The 20,619-nt window shown below is 61.0% G+C and overlaps 2 protein-coding genes across 2 annotated transcripts; both read left to right on the top strand.

Moving 5' to 3' along the window:
* Positions 1-595: 595 nt before the first annotated feature.
* On the top strand, positions 596-10,584 carry LOC117880761 (actin-related protein 2-B-like). Its single transcript, XM_034777206.1, has 9 exons — positions 596-762; positions 5,776-5,886; positions 6,042-6,257; positions 6,545-6,617; positions 7,114-7,250; positions 8,146-8,295; positions 8,523-8,668; positions 9,061-9,193; positions 9,577-10,584. The coding sequence occupies exons 1-9, from the start codon at positions 715-717 to the stop codon at positions 9,745-9,747; spliced, it is 1,185 nt and encodes a 394-aa protein (XP_034633097.1). The 5' UTR covers positions 596-714; the 3' UTR covers positions 9,748-10,584.
* A 3,743-nt stretch (positions 10,585-14,327) lies between these two features.
* On the top strand, positions 14,328-18,117 carry CD248 (CD248 molecule). The gene has a single exon (XM_034777461.1). It carries the CDS (start codon positions 14,367-14,369, stop codon positions 16,470-16,472), a length of 2,106 nt encoding a protein of 701 aa, XP_034633352.1. The 5' UTR covers positions 14,328-14,366; the 3' UTR covers positions 16,473-18,117.
* Positions 18,118-20,619: the final 2,502 nt, after the last annotated feature.

The raw sequence follows: 20,619 nt of genomic DNA, 5'->3' as shown, positions 1-20,619 counted from the left end.
TCTAGAGCCCCAGGGTATGTCTGCCCAGCAAGTAGACGCCCACAGGCTGCAGGGCTGTAAACTCGCTGGGCAGACATTCCGGCTCCAGCTGGAGCCAGGGGAGCCTCCCCCCTCTTGGGGTCCCAGAGCTTCGGCTCCAGCCCAAACCTGAATGTTTACACAGCAATTTTACAGCCCTGCAACCAGAGCCCCATTAGCCCAAGCCAGCGGATGTGGGCCAGGCCGGGGTGTGTAGACTGGGCCTCAGTTCCCCCTCTGTGCATTGGGGCTCACAGCGCTGCCCTGCCTCCTGGGAGGAAGGGTGGAGAGAGAGGTGCTGAGCCCCTGCGGTGATGGGGGCAACCCAGACAGTATGACCTCTCCCCTCTTGACCGCCCCAAGAAGCAGACCCCCGTCATGGGCCGCCAGGAGTCCCCGGGCTGTCGCTGTGTGTGTGGTTCTACCTGCAAGGTGAATACTGAAAGCAGCTTTTTCCCGCGGAGGGAAAGGCAGTGCCCCCCCCGCCTCCCGCTTTGCCCCCGCCCCACACACTTTTCTGATTCTCCCCAGCAGGGGGCAGCAGCGCGTCGCACACAGACACACCCCGCCCCCGACGCGGTCCCAGCCCAGGACGTTACATCAGCGGGGCTGGTTTCCTGCGCTGGGAGCCGGGTCACTGGGCTGGTACCGCGGTTCTGTGGCTCAGACGGCGCAGGGCAGAGAGGCGGAGCCCCCATGGACAGCCAGGGCCGCAGGGTGGTGGTGTGCGACAATGGCACGGGGGTGAGTGTGCAGCCCCGGCCCCACCCCTGGCTGGGTGCAAGGGCGGCCGTGAGCCGCGGCTCGGGACCTAGACCCGGCCCAGTCTCGCTGCCACCTTGGTTCGGGGTGGGGATCGGGCCCCGGGAGGAGCAGGGGGGGATCGGGCCCTCCCACTGGCACCGGCAAGAAGCAATCGGCTTAAAGGGTTTTGCAGCCGCCGGAAGAGCCTCGCCCCGCTCCGCTCCCCGGGGTGCGGTGCGGTGTCCTGGCTCTCCGGTGAGGGAGGTGGAGGAGCAGATGGAGTAACTGGGCCAGTGTGGCCCGTGGGTGCGGTGACAGTTTCGGCTTGGCCGGCAGTTCCCCTGGCCGGACAGGGTTCGCCCAGCGGTGCTGGTCCGGGTGGGGAAGGGGCCCAGCGACTCCGCCAGCATCTCAGCGTTGGCGCTTCCTGTTTGCCCATTTCAGTTTCTTATTTGCATTACGGTGGGAACTGCACTCCCAGCCTGAAATCAAGGGCCCTTGTGCCAGACCCACTGACCAAGCTTCGAGCCCCCTTGTGCCCGGTGCTGCCCAGCCACCCAGTGAGAGACAGTCCTTGCCCTGCAGAGCTCACCATCTAAATAGACAAAGGGTAGGAAGGGAAACCGAGGCAGGAAAAGGAACTTGCTGGAGGTCACAAAGCAGCTCAGGGGCAGAGCCAAGAATAGAACCCAGGAATCTCAGCTATCAGCCCACCCTGACTCATCCCCGCTGCTGAATCGCTTTGTGTAGGGGGGACTTTGTATATCCCGTGTAAGCAAGGCACCTCCATTGGTGAGGGGGAAGCATTAATACTATTAGACAAGGCAGTGGTAAGACCACATCAGGAATTACTGTGTGCAGTTCTGCTCACCCCATTCAACAGAGAAACTGGCTCCTAGGCTGATCAGAGGAATGGAGAGCCGATCTTAGGGGAGGAGCGTGAAAGAGCTGAGTCGCTTCAGCCTGGCCAGAGAAGGGATCTGCTTGCTCCCTCTAAGGAAACCCCAGAGGGAGAAGAGCTCTTGAAGTTTAAGTGGGCACAAGAACAAATGGGGTTAAACTGGCCAGGGAACAGCTGAGGCTAGAAGTGAGAAGAAGGTTTGTGCCCCTCACAGGAGGGAGGTTCTGGAACAGCCTCCCCCAGCAGTGGGGGGCAAACACCCCCCCTGGAGCTGGATTCTCAAGGCAGGGTAGTGATGACCTCTCTGACTAGGAAGTCTCCTTTCAGTCCTGTCTAGCCCTGTAGGAGAGTGGCCTCACTCTGGTGCTCTCCCTTGTGGAGAACTGAGGAGTAACAGCTCTTTCCTTGCTACTTCCCCTGCCCATGGTCACACCAACCATGGTGGAGTTCCTTTTCTCACCACTCAGCCAGCTCACACCTCTATTCTACCCCTCCCCTTTTGGGTACCAAAAGCTAAACTAACAGCAGTCCCCATCCTTCCCCTGGATCTTTGGTGCTCAACTCCAGGCTCTGTGGTTCCTACAGCCCTGCACACCAGCCTCTCTTTCAATCACCTGTATCCCCTTCTCAGAGGCCTCACACTACCTCCCCCAGGGGCTGGGGGTTCAGTCCAGGGCCCCTAGCATACGCAGCCAAGCTCTGTGCTATCAGATGCCTTGTCACTGTCTCCCTGGTCTCTATCCTACCCCTTAGCCTTTCTTCAGGCCTCATCCCCAGCTCCCCTCTGGGCTCTTTAACAAGCTCCCAGAGATCTGGGCCCTACCCTTGGGTCAGGTCAGCCTCAGGAACTTGCCTCAATGTGGTGCCTTCCCAGCACCCCATCCCCAATCAGATCCTTACTAGGCCACTCAAGGCACTCTCATGTCTCACCCCCTCCCCCACCAGGATGTAGAGTTCTTCCACCTTTTTTTTTAGCTTCACCCCACTTCCTTTTTTTATAGCTCCATCCGGCTCCCCCCCAACTGAGCTTCGTCTTCACTGAGGCTTGGCCCACCTTCCAGGTGCAGCCAGCTGTGTTAATTGGGCTCTCAGGCCCACATTAACCCTTTCATCACCTGCGTGGGGCAGACCCCCACTTCCATAGGCACTCCTCTGTCTGTCTGTAAAGAAGCCTCTGTGTGCGATGTACATTACAGCGAACATCGTAAGAGCCTTTTCTTCAATATTTCCAAGCGAGAAACTCTTTTTAACCTGCTCCATTGGAGAGCTTTGCCATGAGGTGAAGGCTGAGAGAAGGCAATGCTGGTTCACACAAAGCGTATTTAGGCTGTGGGACTCACAGCCACAGGACATTGCTGAGGCTGAAAACTCAGCAAAGTCCAAGAAGGGATTGGTCATTTCTGTGGAGAAGCAGAATCGGCAGAGTTGGAATTGTTGATTCTGACACAAATCCTGGCAGGGGATGAAACCTCAGGCTCCAGGGCTTGAGCTAATCTCTACCCATTAGTGAGAGAGCAGGGGGAGGCTAACGTGAGGCCGATTATTCCCCATTGCCTACTGGAGGAGTCTTACACCTTCTACTGACCAATTCCACTGGCAATGGTCACTGTCAGAGACAGGATTCTGGGCTAGAGAGGCCTTGACTCTGAGCCAGTCTAGCAATTGCCATGTGAGTTCCGCAGGTTAACAGCTATGCTGTGTGTTCGGCAGGGAACTCCGGCACTGCTTGCTGGATCTATCCAAGCGTTTGTCAGAAGTGTCTACAACCTGGCTGTCCTCACCAGGGCCCCGATCTCAGCTGCGTGCAGCACCCAACACAAGGGGTCCCAATTCAGCCAGGGGGGAGGGGCTCTGTGCAGTGCCTGGCACAGTGGGGGTCCAGATCTCGGTCGGGGTTGGTGCAGTGCCTGCACAATGGGGCCCTGATCCTGGTCAGGGTTTGTGCAGCGCCTGGCGCAATGGGGGCCCTGATCTCAGTCGGGGTTTGTGCAGTGCCTGGCAGGATGGCGGCCCTGCCCATACTTGCTGACTTGGGGGTTAAACGGGAGACAGGCCTGCATTATGCCAAAGCGGAAGGTAATTTGTAAATGAAACATGAAGCAAAACTCCTTTGCAGGGAGGATGCCAGGAAAGTGCCTGTAAAAGGAATCAGAAATGAGATTCCTCTGTACGGGCTGTTATTCTAGAGGCTTTGGCCACGCAGAGTCTGTAACCAGAAGGGGAGATTGCCCAGAAATACAGGGTGCTGCCAGGAGCGATAGGGCCAGAGGGGATGTGCCTGACTCCTGCAGGCTGGGTCTGCGGGTGCCTCTCTGCTGGTGTGAGTGCATGTGTTGTGCTAGCAGAAGCAGGCTCAGTTCTTGCATTTCCTCTTTCTCCACATCCGCTCGCTCGCTGCAGGGTTCATGCTCCCACAGCAGGCAGGGCCAGTCTGCCAGTGCTTTTGCTATGATTGCCTGGGCCTGCTGTTCAACATGAGGCAGAATTAATCTGCAAGCTGCGTCCAGTGGCAGAGGGTTCCACAGGTTAATGGGAGTGAGGAAAGCCTAGGGGACACTCTTGCCTAATCTGGGAACCAAGGAGCATTGGGTGAAACTTACACTGCTCAGAGGGAGTAATGGGTCCATTGCCTGCCACCCTGGAGGGCCCAATCCCCTGGGGCAGGTGAGAGGATCAGGCCCAGTGCTTTTACACAAACTCTAATTAACTTGCAGAGCTCGCTGTCATTGGGTGTTCAGGAGGCCAGGCTTGGAGAGGGGGCAGGGCACTGAGATGGGTAATGAGATCATCCACACATTGGAACAAAATTAAGCAGCCTGGTTGAGTGGGTAGTGGGGGTGGGACTGGGACTCAGGACTCTAATTGTAGCTATGCCACCATCTTCCTGTGTGACCTTGGGTGGGAGCTTTCCCCTCTTTGGGCCTCAGTTTCCCTTCCCACCCCTTGTCTGTTCAGACAGAGTTCTTCGGGGCAGGGCCTGTCTCTCACTGTAGGTCTAGGTAGTACCTGGCACAATGGGGGCCCTGCTCTCATACTGCTGCTCTGACTTCTAAAGCCTTAGAACACGGTGAGCATCCCGAAAGGACTCACACATTATTTAAAGGGATATTTTCTTAGGCTGTTACAGCAGGCCCCCCGAACATGCTATAAAAACTCCACGACCCTCCTGGGCCAAAACAACTGTTTTTCTGCAGGGCTGGCAGTAAGGGGTAGCAAGCAGGACAATCGCCTGGGGGGCCCCACAAAACTAAGTTGCTCAGACTTTGGCTTCAGCCCCGGGTGATGGGGCTCGGGGCTCCAGGCTGCAGTCCCATGCAGCAGGGCTTCGACTTTCTGCCCTGGGCCCTAGCGAGTCTAACGCCGGCCCTGCTTGGCCGAACCACTGCTTTACAGGGTCTCTAGGCACTACCCTAATAGTCGTAATAGCAGGACATACACATCTCCCTACATGGGGATACTGATGGAGCCTCTCCCTTGCCATGGGGGGGGAGAGGGGAGGAGGGAGTGGTGAGTGTCTACAAAAGCAGAAGTGTCACTTCCTCTAGACTCTGCGCCCAGGGCTACTTCCCTCCATGGCTGGGGGGGGGGGGGGGGGGGACAGAGGTGGGGCTAGTGACCCTGTATGCATGTAGCACCTCCTGCTGGCACTTGGGGTGCAGACAGGGAGGGTTAGGCCAGCCCAGGGGGCATTGGACACAGTTCTTTGCAGCAATTTGGCTCCCTCCCCCTGGGGCAGGGGTGTCTGGGGCTCGGGGCAGGGCCAAGAGGATTTGGGGCTGAGGGGAGAAATTCTGTAGGGATTTAAAGGGTGATACTTCCAGTGACTACCCAGCCTGGTATCCTTCTGCTCCCTACCCCCGGTCATCCTGGTGGACCCAGCTAGCCTGGGACCTCCCCCCACCTCAGAACACCCTCTAGGTGTTGTGAGGGTAACAGGAGTAGCCAGGTGGCCCCAGCATGTCTCCCTGGTGTCTTTAAGCCAGCTGGACGGAGGAATGGGGCAGTTCTCCCCCCAGCTTGGTCTGGTCCCCAGGTCGGGGGGAATCTTGTGTGGCTGGGCAGAGACTTGGGGGGTTGTCACCTGTTTCATTTCCCTCTCTCTCTCTCCCCAGTTCGTTAAGTGTGGCTTTGCCGGCTCCAACTTCCCTGAGCACATCTTCCCCGCGCTGGTCGGGCGCCCCATCATCCGCTCCACCGCCCGCGTGGGCAACATCGAGATCAAGGTCAGGCTCTGGCAGGGGGGGCATGTCCCACAGGGGTCAGGTAAGGGGAGGGGGGCTTTGAAGGGGAGCCTTTCCTTGGAGGGAGGGGCCCTGGCCTGTGGTGGTGGCTTAGCCAAAGGGCTAGTGTCTCAAATCTGCCCCCCTGCCCATCCCAGGACCTGATGGTAGGGGATGAGGCCAGCGAGCTGCGCTCCATGCTGGAGGTGAACTACCCCATGGAGAATGGCATCGTGCGCAACTGGGATGACATGAAGTACCTGTGGGACTACACTTTCGGGCCCGAGAAACTCAACGTCGACCCCCGCAGCTGCAAGATCCTGCTCACCGAGCCCCCCATGAACCCCACCAAGAACCGCGAGAAGATCATCGAGGTCAGGCTGGGCTGTGGGGTGGGACTGAGGGGCATCAGCACAGCCTGGGGGGGGCAGGGGGCTAGGTTGGGACTGAGGGGCATCAGCACAGCCCGGGGGAGGGGCAGTGGGGCCGGACTGAGGGGCATCAGCACAGCCCGGGGGAGGGGCTGCAGGGTGGGATTGAGAGGCACTGGCAGAGCTTGAGGGATGTCGGGTGGGGAGCCCAGGGCTGGGTAGCAGGGGCAGGAGGTTGGGGCTGAAGGGCAGGGGCAGGGCTGTGTCCATGATATCTCCTCTCCCACCAGGTGATGTTCGAGACGTACCAGTTTGAAGGCGTGTATATTGCCATCCAGGCCGTGCTGACTCTCTACGCCCAGGGTGAGGGGGCGCTGGGGCTGGAGTGGGGGTGGGAGCATGAAGGGGAATGGAAGGGGCAGAGCAGGTGAGGAATGGGAGGGCCGGGGTGTGTGTGCGAGAGGTCTGGGGAGAGGAGACGGGAGGGCAGAGTCAGGGGCAGTAGAGAGAATGCAGGGGAAGGTGTCACAGTGGTGAAATCTACCCTGCCGTATGGCAGGTGAGTGAACCAGTTGCCCAGGTTGCTGGCCTGGGGAACTCACTGCCAGTGGATGTCCTGGAGGCTGAGAGCTGAGCAGGGTTTGGGGTGGGAAGTGCAGGGAATGACCAGGGGAGCCCTGCTTTGGGAGGGCGGGCAGGGGAGACATCCCCTCTGAGCCATGTTATTTCCTGTTTGGCCACTAAGGGGCCATTGTCACCTTTCCTCTGAAGTGGCCAGTCCTGGTGCCTTTGGAGGTGGGATACCAGGGTAGATGGGCGTATTGCCTCTCAGCACAGTAACCTTTCTCTTCCGTTTCAGGCCTGCTGACTGGGGTGGTGGTGGACTCTGGGGATGGTGTGACCCACATCTGCCCTGTCTATGAGGGCTTCTCCCTGCCCCACCTCACCCGGCGGTTGGACATTGCGGGACGGGACATCACCCGCTACCTCATCAAGGTGAGAGTTGGGTGAGGGTGTGTCATAGATTTGCTAGCTGCCCATTGGACTGCTGTGAGGGGAATCCACGCCCCGGGGTCCCTGGATGTCTTAAGCCTCCCGGAACCTAAATGGAGTCCTGCCCGTCTCAAGGTGGGAGCTTTCTGTGTCCAGCTCAGCTCTCACAGGAGCCCCGTGGCAGCTGTGAAGCAGATCTCTCACCCGGACCCCGCCCCGAGACTCACCTGCTGCTCTTGTACCTCATCACACGCAGCAGAGAGAGCTCAGATCCTGCAGACCCGACCTCCTGCCTGCACCGCCTGCCGCTAGCTCCCCTTCCCTGGGGAGGCCTCCACCCAGCTGGGCTCAGGCAGGGCCCCTGCCTCAAGGCTACTCTGTTGAAAATGGCCCAAACCTCCCAAGAGCTCAGCTCTTCCCCTTCATAACCGTCCAGCCTCCTCTGACAGGTGACTCCCTCTCAGCAGCACCAGGCGAGCCCAGCCCCGCGACCTCGCTGCCCAGGCCGCCTCCCCCCGCTACCCAGCTCTCCTGGGGGGGCCAGTCTGTTGTCTAGGGCGATGCTGTGCCGAGTGCCTCGCGTCACCGCCGCTCTGTGTTACCGCTTTGCCCCCGGCCTTCGGACTCTCCGCCCTCCATGGGGGCGAACAGGGCGTCGCGCAGGTGAAAGGCTGCACCCCAAAGGGAGGGTCCTGTGTGGGAAGGAGCCAGGCAGCCAGTTCCTGCCCCCACTCGGAGTGCCTAGATCGTCCCCAGATCCTCACAGGTGGCCAGAGTGAGGGGTGGGACCTTTATGGGAGGGGGTGGGGCCCCAGCAGCTCCTGTTAGTATGGTCTCCCCCTCTGGCAGCTACTGGTACTGCAGGTTCCCCCATGACTGTGTCTCCCCCTCCTGGCAGCTCCTGTTGCTGCGGGGTTATGCCTTTAACCACTCTGCGGATTTTGAGACGGTGCGGATGATGAAGGAGAAGCTCTGCTACGTGGGGTACAACATTGAGCAGGAGCAGAAGCTGGCTCAGGAGACCACAGTGCTGGTGGAGTCCTACATGGTGAGGGAGCTGCTAGGGCTGTGTCTCTGCTTGGTGGATGAGTGGGTCACTCCTGCCCCTTTGAGAGACCTTTGCTGCAATGGTGGGGACCTTAGCGCAGTGGGGCTGGGAGTTAACACCTCATTGGGATGCCTGGGGCGATTCTCCCACTTGGAGCCATCAGCTCAGGCTCTCTGCAGACTCAGGCAGTGTTGCTGATGGCCTATCCCTCTGCTCCCCCCCCCCAGCTGCCTGATGGGCGTGTGATCAAGGTGGGGGGTGAGCGGTTTGAGGCACCCGAGGCCCTATTCCAGCCCCACCTCATCAATGTGGAGGGTGTGGGTGTGGCTGAGCTGCTCTTCAACACCATCCAGGCGGCTGATATCGACACCAGGTGAGCAAGGGGGTGGGAAGTGGAGCCTGGAGCCCCTCCCCCAACACTGGGCCGCTGTGGGGGGGGGCTGCCGGCCTAGAAGGCGAGTCCATTGGTGTGGATTTTGTGTGTGTGTGTGTGAGTGAGTGAGCGAGCTAGTAGGGGAGGTGATGATATTATTGGGGATTGAGAGGTTGTTGGTGGATCCCAGGGGGCCGATTGGAGGGGGGTTGCTGGGGAGATCCTAGGGTGTTGGGAGGTGAGTGGAGGCAATCACTGGGGTAAGCCTGTTGGGGGGGATCCTGGTGGAAGTTGTTTGGGGGTTGAGTGGAGATCCTAGGGGTGCAGTGGGGCTGAGCCTCGAGGACCCCTCCCACGGGGTGTTGTCTGTCTCACTCCATCCCTCTCCCCAGGGCAGAGTTCTACAAGCACATTGTACTGTCAGGCGGCTCCACCATGTACCCGGGCCTGCCCTCCCGGCTGGAGCGTGAGATCAAACAGCTCTACCTGGAGCGGGTGCTCAAAGGCGACGTGGAGAAGCTGTCGGTGAGTGGGCACCATGTGGGATGCATGGGCACTGCCCCACTGGACCCTAGCTCTTGCAATGGGCATGGGGCCTACAGTCTCCTCCCTGCGTGGGACAGGCCAGCTCAGCTCCCCAGTGCCACCCACAATCCATTGCAACTGACCTGCATGGGGGGCCAAGGAGGCCCCTGCCCTGTGAGGGGGATTTGCCCAGGGGTGGTGCAGGGGTTCAGAACAGCTCTTCTGGCCTGAAAATCCAGGGGTGAAATCCTGATCCCACTGACCCTGTGCCTGAGACCAGTCGGGCTCCTCCCATAGCCAAGGGGGCGGAGCCTCTTCTCCTGGCTCTGGGTTTGAATCCTGGGGATCCCCTTTTTAATAAATGGTCTTCTCTTCCCCTGCAGAAATTCAAAATCCGGATCGAGGACCCACCGCGGCGGAAGCACATGGTGTTCCTGGGGGGCGCCGTGTTGGCCGACATCATGAAGGACAAGGATACCTTCTGGCTGCAGCGAGCCGAGTACCTGGAAAAGGGGACCCGCATCCTGGAGAAGCTGGGGGTCACTGTGCGATAGGGACGCCCCCGTCTCCCCCCCCCCACTAGCTCAGCCGCCCCATCTCTTCATTAACCCTTTCCTCCCTATCAATATCGCCTTGATTCTGCCTTTCTAACAGGCCAACCAATCACAGGGCTTCTTTTGGGAACTTTTCTTCTGAGGTGGGGAGGGGGGAATAATTATGGTACCAGGGGATTGGGTCTGGGTGGGGTGGGGAAAGGGAGGGTGTGCCTCTCTCATAGGCCCAGGGCACTCTCCGTCCCAATTCCTGGGCTCTGCCCTGGCCACGCCAGTGATGTCTTCCCTCCCCCTTAGGGCCAAGCAGGCCCCTGGAGCAGCCTGCTAGAGGCAGGAGAGAGTAGGGTTCACACAAGGCTGTCTCGGGCTGGATCTCAGGGAGATGCCCCTGCTGGGGAGGGATCAGTGAGGCCAGGTAGTCCCCCACTCCGCAGCCTGGCTAACACCCTGGGGGATGTGCTGTAGGGACCAGGGGGAGGGGCTAGCTGCCCCTCCCCCCCATCCCTGTGGGATTGGCCCTTGGGAAGCAAATAAGGGAATGTTGGGGGGGGAAATTTGAGGGGAGGAATAAAGGGATCAATGACACCCCCCAGCATCAATGACACAACAAACTGGATTGGGGTGGGGAGTGTAGCCAGCTTCAGGTGGTGGGGGGCACTTCTTTCCATGCCTCCCCGTCTCCACACTGCAATGCTGGGGTACAGACATGGAGTGTTTGCTGGGCCTGGGGCAGGATTCCCATGCGACGCATTCTCTGTATTAAATGTGGCGGAGGGAAATCACCCCCGCGCGCACACAAACCTGTAAATGGGTTTTTTTACCCTGATTTTTAAATTGTTTTTGCTTCTTAGTGTCTCTCTGTCTCCTGTCTCTGCTGGGGAGGGAGGGGTGAGAAGAAGTGTATGTCCCAGCTCTGGTTCAACCACAGGCTGGCTCAGATATGGGGCCTTTCCTCTCTATGGGGCACTGGTCCCTGTTCTGTGGCCCATGAGTGGATTGACTGCGGGGGAGGGTCCCAGCCCAGCTCCTAGTGGGACCAAGCAGCCATGTAACTGTGAGTGCTGAATCTGGCCTCCCTGGGGGATCTGCCCCCATCCCTAGGGGCAGGAGTCAGGCCTCAGGGTGGCTCCCCTGCTCCCTCCATACACATAACGGGAGATGCTCTGGGCGGGGGGGGGGGGGGGCTGTGATGACTCAGAGTCCCTAGGGCTACCAGGCATGGGGCACGAGGGCATGTCCAGGTCTGGAACTCTGAGCCCCCCCCCATGATTGTTTCCTGGCCAAGGGAACCTCTTTAAGTGTGTGTGTGTGTGTGGGGGGGGTGTTTTTCTAATTACTGCCATTGGGTTGCCATGGCAACAGATGCCTGCTTGCGGCTGGGGTAACAGTGACTGGTGGAGGGGACCTCGATTTATGTAGGAGGTGCCCAGGCCTATCCCCTTCAGCTCCCTCCTGCCCTGCGCTACACACAGGCCCCCTGTGATGAAGATGGGAACGACATGTGTGTAAATAGACTCCTGGGGTCTATCTCGATCGAACTCTGGGGGGGGAAGTGGGGTCTGGTGGTTAGAGCAGGGGAGCTGGACTCCTGGGCTCTATCCCCAGCTATGGGAGGGAAGTGGGGGATGCTCACCTAGCCCCCAGTGTGGCCCTTTGTCTGAAGGGTCAATCTGAGCATTTCCTGTCCCGGCGCTGTGGCTCAGGTCGCTGGGATCTATCAGGGGCTGTGAGGTCCTGGGGGGGGCAAGGCCATGGGGACGACAAATGCCAAGAATAATCCTTGTTGCTAAATAGGAATCCTGCTGCTCTTACAGACCATAGGGCTTGGGCAGTGTCAGCCCCAGGCTGCCAGGGGGCAGCACAGGCCTTCAAGACTAACTATGTCGGAGTGATTCACACGTACATTTCCCTGTCTGCCCTGTGGTAAATCTGGTGTCACTTGAGTGCAGAGGCTGCCAGCATCCCCTATGCTCTGACCGTTAGACACCACTCCCCTCTCAGAGTTGGGGACAGAAGTCAGGAGCCCGGGCTCTCAGTTCTTAACATTGCCACCAGGTGGTGCTCAACCCACATCTCTGTCCCAGCACAGAGGCCCCTTAACTGGGGAGCCCCTGTCCCCGCCCACCCCCGAGCCTGGAACCAGGACCCAGGGCAGAATCAGCCACACCCCCCACACCCCCAGTATAGAGCCTCCCCCCGGCCTCAGAGAGTCCAGAGAGGGGATGAAAATGGGGGAGGGGCTGGCCCGCATCCCTCCCGTCCTACAGGGATTGGGGCCGGGCGGCATACCAGGCTGAAGGGGTGGGGGGTGAATACCTGGTGGGGTCTCGGCGTCAGTGTCTCCCAGCGCCCCAAGCGGATCCAGCGGGGCCCAGCTCCATCAGCCACAGGCCAGTGTTTCTGGAGTCTCTTAAAACAACCAAGCAGAAACCGGGGGGCGGGGGGAGGAGTGATTAAAACGAGAGGAAAGGGGGCGGGAGAGCTCCCATAGCGTCTGCCTGGGATGCCCCGCCCCTCGTGGGGCCACTAGCACGGGGTGTGGTTACTACCTATGGGGCGGGGGCTTCTGCCCCAACAGGGACCAGGGCGGCTGAGACCCAGAAAACTCACCTCTCGGCGGGCCCTGAACGGGCGCTGGATCTGAGCCGGTGTGCCGGGGCGGGGGGAGGGGCTGTGTCCCACCCCCCACCTCCCTGAGCCAGCCATTCCCCCCAGCTGGGGCTGGAGGGGAGCAGAGCTGGCGCCCCCTAGCGGGGAAAGGCCCTACGTCCCACGCCCGCCCCCCCTCCTGGTTCCCACACACAAGGAATTCCATGCATTTCCGCGCTGCGGCTCCATCCGACCTGCAGCCCCCGCGGCTGGGCCCACTGTACCCTCCCCTGCTCGGCTCACACCACACACACCGAAACACACAACCCCCCGGAGATGCACCACACACACCCGCCACAAAGCCCGCCAAACACACACACAGCCCCCCGTGCAGAGATGCACACCACGACCCCCTGACACACAGAGGCACACGCACACCTGGTTCACAGCAGAGACAGCTGCGATCCCTGCCCCTAGTCGGGGCTGCAGCCCCGGATTCCTGGATTGCAGAGCTCCGACCCTTCCCTGTCCCCTCGCCTGGCCTTGGGGGGAGTTCCAGAGCCTCGCGAACCTGTGCTGCTGGCCTCGGTCCCCCAGGGACTGCCAGTTGGCTTAGCAGACAGGGTGAGCAGGTAGGAGTGTGTGGAAAAGCACGTGTGCAAATGCCCAGGGGTATGCTCACAAGTGAGTGCACATGTGCAAATGCTCAGGTGTGCATGCCACATGCATGGCACACACATTTGTGAGTGGGAGCAGCGAACACAATGTGGTAGCATGGGTGTGTGGTGGCATGGGAGGATGCATGCATATGTGCAGGTGTGCAATGGGACAATGGTCACACCAGTGTGTGTATGATGAAGTAAGGAACACGTGCATGAACAGGAGGGTATGTATGCACATGCACAGGAAAATGCATGCACGGGAGGGTATGTGTACAGATGGGTGTGCATGCCCAGGAATGTGTGTACACACAGGGGTATGCTTTCATGGGAAAGTGAGAAGGTACAAGAAACTGAGCTTGCACAGGAGAGCTTTTGTGTGTGTGTGTGTGCACAGCATGCACACACAAGAGTGCACATGGGTGTGCACATGTGCATGCATGTCAAACTAAGCTGCACAAGGGGGTACTCACACGTGTGGGAAAGTGAGGGCTAGGAACAATTCTGGTCCCTCTATGTCCCCACCCCCCACGCTCCCGCTCTCGCCCATGCAATGCGCACCTTTGTATGCACTCAATCTCCTCTGCATGCACACCCACGTGCACACTGACTTCCCCCAATCTGGGACCAGCTCCCTGTTGAGGGTCTCAGCTCCCCGTGGGAATCGCCCTGAGCAGCATGAGGGCCTGGAGAGGATGGCGGGGAGGAAACTCACGCTGAGCCTCTCCCTGCTCCCAGCCGGGCATGGGGGCGGGGGGAGTGAGGAGCCAAATTCCAGCCCAGTGTTCCAGCCTCCAGGTTTCTGGAACAAAGGGCTGAACTAGGTCTGGGACTGGGGCAGGCGGGGGGGATGTAGCAGTGTATGCAGAGTGTGTGTGAGTGTTGTGTGCATATGCACGTGTCTTTGTATGTGTGTGTCAGTGTGAGCCACAGCATATGGTCACTGTACACACCCATTCTCTGCAGATTCACTGTGGCGGGGAGTCTGGGCTCCTGGGTTCTAGCCCCAGCCCTAGGAGAGGAGTGGTATGTCTAGTGGTTAGAGCAGGGGGGCTGGGAGCCAGGACTCCAGGGATCTATCCCATTTCTCGGAGAGGAGTGGGATCTGCATTTCTCATCCAGCTGCACACAAGGGAAGGTCTCACACACACATACCCTGCCTCCATCCTCTGGGTCAGGCCATCCACGATCCCCACTGCTGCCCCTCCCAGCTTGTCTCCCCCTCTCCTTGGGCCTGGGACCAATTCTCTGCCTTACAAGGGCAGGGGCGGGCACTGTCCCTTCCTGCCCCTCCCCGGCCGAGGGGAAGAGAAGGGCAGGGGCTCCGTGCGGAGGCGCAGAGCCGAGCAGGCAGCCGTGGGCGCCAGGACGATGCTGCGTCTCTGGCTGCTCCTCACTGGGCTGGTGGGGCCGGCGCGGGGCGCCTGGCCAGGGCCTGAGGCTGCCTGGCCGGGGCCCGAGGCTGCCTGTGGTCCTGAGGGCTGCTACGTTGTCTTCTTCCAACGCCGCAGCTTCCTGGAGTCCTGGCGGAGCTGCCGAGAGCGTGGCGGGAACCTGGCCACGCTCAAGCGCCATGAGGAGGCCGCCCAGGTGGCGGAGCTGCTGCAGGCCACGGGCCCGAGTACAGGGCAGCGGCGGCTCTTCTGGATCGGGCTGCAGCGCCAGCCACGCCAGTGCTTCCCCCAGCGCCCACTGCGTGGTTTCACCTGGACCACTGGCGACCAAGACACGTTCTACACCAACTGGGCGCAGGCCGAGCCGGCCGGGGGCACCGCTTGCTCTGCCTCGCGCTGCGTGGTGCTGAGCTATGGCCCGGCCACGCAGGAGAATTTCCAGTGGCTGGAGGGTTCGTGCACCCTACCCGTGGACGGCTTCTTGTGCCGCTTCGGCTTTGCCGGCATGTGCCACGGACTGGCCACAGAGGAGACGGGGCCCGTGAGCTACACAACACCCTTCGGCCAGGTCAGCAGCACCCTGAGCCACATCCCCTTCGGCACAGTGGCATCCGTGGCCTGTGGTGGCGCAGCCCCTGTCTCGGTGCTGTGCATGCAGCGGGATGACGGCTCCGTGGGCTGGTCCAAGGAGGAGCCCCTGTGCGGGGAGGAGCCGGGGGACTGGTGTGAGGGTGACAATGGGGGCTGCCAGCAGCTGTGCGTGGATGAGGGTCCCAGCTACTCCTGCGAGTGCCACGCCGGCCACGCCTTACTGCCTGACGGGCGCTCCTGCGCCCCAGCCGATGGCTGCCAGAACCACCCCTGCCAGTTTCAGTGCGTGCCAGGAGAGGACGGAGGGTACCGGTGCTTGTGCCCCGTGGGCTATACGCTGGCCAGTGACGGGCACACGTGCGAGGACACGGATGAGTGTGCCACGGGCCCGTGCGAGCAGCTGTGTGACAACTTCCCTGGCGGCTTCCAATGCCGCTGCCAGCTGGGCTACGAGGACGACGGGGCCGGGGGCTGCGCCGACCTGGATGAATGCAACACCGCCCCGTGCGAGCACCAGTGCGAGAACACCGAGGGCTCCTACCTGTGCCTGTGCCACCTGGGCTTCAGCCCGGCCGAGGAGGCGCCGCAGCACTGTGTCGACAACGACGAGTGCCAGATCCCCGGCGTCTGCCAGCAGATGTGCGTCAACTACGTGGGCGGCTTTGAGTGCTACTGCACCGAGGGCTACGAGCTGGAGGCTGACCGCATCAGCTGTGCCCCCCTGGCAGAGCCCCCTGCGCTGGCCACCAGGCAGCAGACCTTCTACCCACACTTCAGGAACCAGCAGGAGTGGGGGGCGGAGGTGCTGCAGGTTTTGGGGACGGACGAGCCTTTCAGCCTGATCCAGGAGTTCCCCGACCCCACTGCTTCGCCCCCTGATCTCTCTCCTGCAGCCCCACACCCCAGCACTGGCCACTCAGCCCCTCGCCCCTCCACCACCAGTCCCCCAATCCCTTCCACAACCACTGGTCCCCTGGACCCCACCACCAGCCCCCCAATTCCCAGTACCACCACCCTGATCCCTCCCACATCCACTGCCCCCCCAGAGCCCACCAATGGCCCCCCAGTTCCCCACACCAGCCCCGCTATCACTCCCACAATTGGCCCCCCCAGCACCAGCCCCCCAAGCTCCAAATCTCCAAGGTCCCCTGGTGCTCCTGCCTCACCCTACAATGGGGGGGAAGGGGACCCTTCAGCAGACAGGGCCAGGGCTCCGCTGCCCCCTTCGGAGGACCCCAGCACCTCTCCAGGTGGGGAGCGGGCACGGAGGAAGCGGGATGACCGGTGGCTGCTGGTGGCACTGCTGGTGCCCCTCTGCGTCTTCCTGGTGATCATGGTGGCGTTGGGCATCGTGTACTGCACCCGCTGTGGTGCCAGGGCCAAGAGCCGCAGCGTCACACAGTGCTACCGCTGGGTCACCAGTGCGGGGGGCAAGGGGCCCCCCCACCCCCCTGCAGGGGCCCACCTGACCACCTGCCGGACCAGCGTCTGAGACTGTGGGGGCCCAGAACACAAAGGGACCAGGACGCGCCCCCCCCACACCTCAGCTGGGAGATGAGACCCCTGGCTGGGATGCCAGGACTGGCCTGCACCCCTCCCCAGCTGAGACCCTGGAGCCACCCCATAGCCCCTGGCTGGGACATGGAGGCCGATGCCCTGGCTGGAGCAAGGGCCCTGCAGCCACCCTGCCCCCTGGCTGGAACATGGACCCTCATTTATTTCCCAACTCCCCAGCTGGAGCATGGTCCCCCCCACAACTGTCCTGCCTCCATCAGCTGGTCCCCTGGAATTGCGCAGTGGCTGTCCCGGAGCTGGAATCACCCTCACCCCAGGGCTGGCACTAGGACTAGGACTGGGCCCCACGATCCAGGGCAGAGACATGGATCCCCTGCACCCTGCCTGGGACACGCCCCCCCCCCATCTCCAGGGCTGGATTCCTCCTTATCTTGCTCCTTGGACTTCTGCTAAATGGACACAGGAGCCACCCCCACTGCTCTGATTGTGGGGAACCTCTGATGGGACCCACTGCTACCCCCACCCCAGAAAAGCTTTGAGAAACTGACAGGGATGGAGAAGTGCCTGCAGGACTTGAGAGACCTCTGGAACTAGGGGTCATGGAGCCAAGAGGGGAGGGAAGTGGGGGCCTGGAGCTAGGGGAAGGAGGGAGTCATGGGGGGCTCAGAATGGGGGTTGTGGGAAGTCTTGGGGAGATAATGTGGGGGGCCTCAGGGGGGCCCCCAGATGCTGTTCCATTCTTAACGTGTGTTGCTCTCACAATAAAGGGGTGGAGCCCGCACTGCCTGCAGCTGGACAGCTTTACTGGGGTGGGGGGCTGGGCATCAGAACTCCTGGGTTCTATTCTCAACAGTTTTACTGAGAGGGAGGGAGTCAACCCCTGACTCCATGATGGAAACCTTGGAATTGGCATTGTGTGAGAAATCTGTGGGGGTCATAAGCTACTGAGCCCCACACTCAGCCCCCTGGCCATCCAGGACGCTCCCAGCCCTGGGAGGGGAGTGGGGGCTGGTGGGTTAGAGTTGGGGGGAGGCCACTACTCATGGGTCTCCCTGGGAGCAGGCAGGGATGTTTGTGTCTGCTATTGCCTCTGTAATTAAAGCTCCTGGTGGCAGGAAGCTCCCTGTACCAACTCCCCTCTCCCCTGGGGCCTTTCCCACCAAGCGAGCGATGGTCCCCCAGAGTCTGTGTCCCACTGGGGTGGGCTGGGACATGGCTTCCCCACTTAACCCTTCACTAAAGCCAGGAACATCCCATCCCCCTGTCCCGTTGTAAGATGGGCTGTCTTCAGCTCTTACACTAAGCGGGGGCAGGTCTGTGGATGGGAGACCTCCAGGAGGCTGTGAGAAGAGGTAGAGGCTCACTTCCTGCCCTAAACGATCCTGCAATGAGCAGTTACCCAGTTGCTGCGCCTCACTCCAGAGGTGGCTGCATCTCTGCGCGGGGTGAGGGATCCCTACTGCATGCTCAGCCCCAGCAGTGGCTTCATCTCAGTGCCAAGTGAGGAATCCCTGTGTAAACAGCCCCCATGCGCCACCCCAGAGGTGGCTGCATCTCAGAGGCCGGGAAGTGATTTCTCTGTATACAATGTGTACAAACCACTAGTAAATATTTTAAACTGAGTCTGGCTATGGATTAAATGTTCTACAGCTTCTTACGCAGGGAAATACGCCCTGTTATCCCAGTCCTGGGCTGCTCCCTCCCTCTCTGCCAGTCCTGACCCACAGCCCTCTGCTATCCCAGGCCTGGACTTCCTCACCCCCAGCCCACCATGCAGTGAAGGGTTAATACTGCGGGGGCCCAGGGAGCCCCCCACCCCAGCCGGATGGGGGAAGGTTTCCTGGGCTCCCTGCCCCAGAGCCGCCCGGCCTGTTAGCACAAACTGGAAACAGACTCTGGCCTGACGCAAACACTTGGCAAACAACGGCCCCCAGGCACCTTGGGGGGGGGTGGAGTGGGAGGGGTGCTGGGAGGCATGGGGGGGCCGGGAGAGGAAGGGGGCCGGGGGGAAGGGAAGGAGATTTTGGCTCCTTCAACTGATTGAGTTTCCCAATGTCTGTGCCCAATTGAACTCCAGCCCCCCCACGTGCCAAGACACACGGACACCCAGAGACATTAACGCGCACTGACAACCCCCCCCCCCCCCCGAGACATGCTCACGTGCAATATACCAACATGCATTCACCCACCCAGAGACACGCGCACCCCACCCTGGAGACACATGTGCGCACACGCCGGTGCGAGCGCGCACATACAGACAGACATGCACATACAAACATGCACACACACCAGTGTAACCACACACAGAGACACATGCATTCCCCCTCGAGACACATGCACACACACACTGGTGCAAGCACACATGCACACTGACACGCACCCACACCAAGGTGAACACCCTCACCCCCGAGATGTGCATGTGCTCACGCACCCTCCCCCCCACTGATGGTCCCTCCATGGATTTTCCTGGATCAGGGCTAAGCAAACGCTATAAATGCGACAGTGAGCAGGCTAGGCGGTGTGTGTGTGTATTGTGTGTCTGTGCAAGTGTTAGTGTAAGTGTGTGCTCGCCCTGCCCCCTGCTGGCTGGATCAGGGAGCTGCATAGCCCCTGGGCCCTGCTGGGAGAAGCCGGCATCCCCCAGCTATGGTCAGCTAAGGGGGTTTGCAGCCTTCAGGTGCCGACAACATGGCGCCCCCACACGTACCCCCTCCTGACACAGCCTGCATGTGGGACAGACCCAGGCCTGAGATAGCAGGGGGCTGTGGGTCAGGACTAGGGGGCAGAGGCAGAGTTGTGGGTGGGGGCAGGGCTGACTCTGCATATTTATGGGGGGTGTATTTGGGGGCAGGCAGGTTGAACCCCAACATACTGTCCCCCCACCCCCCTTCCCCCAGTTCCCTGCGTTCCTCCCCCCCCCCGCCCCAGATGGACAGGAATGTGCGGGGAGAGGGGGGGAGTGTTGAGAAGGGTTAATTAGAGCCAGACGGGAGGAGAAGCCAGAAGAATCCCAGCTCTGTGGGGCCTAATGAAGAGCAGATGGGGCTGTGTGGTTGGGACAGGGACCCCTCCGCGGCCTGGCTCCCCTCACCCCCTGTAGCATGGCCCCCCATTGTCCCAAAGACCCCTCCTGGCCTCCCCCAGAGTATAGCCGCCCCCCCCCCCACTGGCCTGGCACAGCCCTGATATCCACTCCTACAGTCCCCTGCCTCCCTCATCAACCATGACACCCCCACTCCACCCCCACCATTCACCCAGCACAGCCCCAATACCTGCCCCCAGGGCCCCCCCACCCTCCAACACCATGGCCCCCCATGGCAAGGCCACCCCCACAGCACTGCCGTCCTTCAGTACAGGCCCCCATTCCTTGATACCCCTCCTATGGCTCCTTATAATCCCTCAGCCCAGCCGCCCATGCTCCCCCCAGTTCCCCACAGCCCACTGCCCCAATCCTTGTCATCTCCCCTGTGATGACCCCAAATCTTTCCCCCATAGAGGCCCCCAGTGTCCCCCCCAAGCACTTGCAGAGAGTGACCCATACCGGTGCTCCGTTCTTGGGGATGGGGTGTCCTTCACCAGCGGGGGGTTTAAAGGAGTTCTGTCCCTGTTCACCGTGGTGGGGAGACGCTTGCCCGGTGACCAGGCAGACACTTGTGCGGGTGGATGGCCTCATCGGAACACAAGGGACCAAGTTGACACCCATGTGGGCACGTCGTGACCACGAGGGGCCGGGCGGATGCCCATGCAGGTGGGGAGGCGGGTGCGTCGTGTGCACAAGGGGCCGGCCTGACACCCGTGCAAGCGGATGCATCGTGTGCAGGAGGGGCCGGCCAGACACCCCTGTGGGTGGGCGTGTCATCAGCACAAGGGGCCAGGTGGACGCCCATGCGGATGGGTGTGTCGTGAGCACAAGGGGCTGGGCAGACGCCCGTGCGAGCGGGTGTGTCGTGAGCATGAGGGGCTGGGCAGACGCCTGTGAGGGCAGGGGGACGGGTGCGTCATGTGCACGAGGGGCCGGGCGGACAACCATGCGAGTGGGTGCATCGTGAGCACGAGGGAGTGGGCGGATGCCTGTGAGGGCAGGGGGGCGGGTATGTCATGAGCACAAGGGGCCGAGCGGATGC

Source organism: Trachemys scripta, chromosome 7 (assembly GCF_013100865.1).
Source record: "Trachemys scripta elegans isolate TJP31775 chromosome 7, CAS_Tse_1.0, whole genome shotgun sequence".
NCBI lineage: Eukaryota > Metazoa > Chordata > Testudines > Emydidae > Trachemys > Trachemys scripta.
The sequence above is the reverse complement of the archived record's forward strand: the minus strand, read 5'-3'. Positions and strand labels throughout refer to the sequence as shown.

Excerpts from the sequence above, each read along its gene's own strand:
- CD248 (XM_034777461.1), top strand. The coding sequence starts at position 14,367 with ATGCTGCGTCTCTGGCTGCTCCTCACTGGGCTGGTGGGGCCGGCGCGG.
- LOC117880761 (XM_034777206.1), top strand. The coding sequence starts at position 715 with ATGGACAGCCAGGGCCGCAGGGTGGTGGTGTGCGACAATGGCACGGGG. Across the intron at positions 7,251-8,145 it reads TCACCCGCTACCTCATCAAG|CTCCTGTTGCTGCGGGGTTA; the intron begins GTGAGAGTTGGG and ends CCCTCCTGGCAG. Across the intron at positions 8,296-8,522 it reads TGCTGGTGGAGTCCTACATG|CTGCCTGATGGGCGTGTGAT; the intron begins GTGAGGGAGCTG and ends CCCCCCCCCCAG.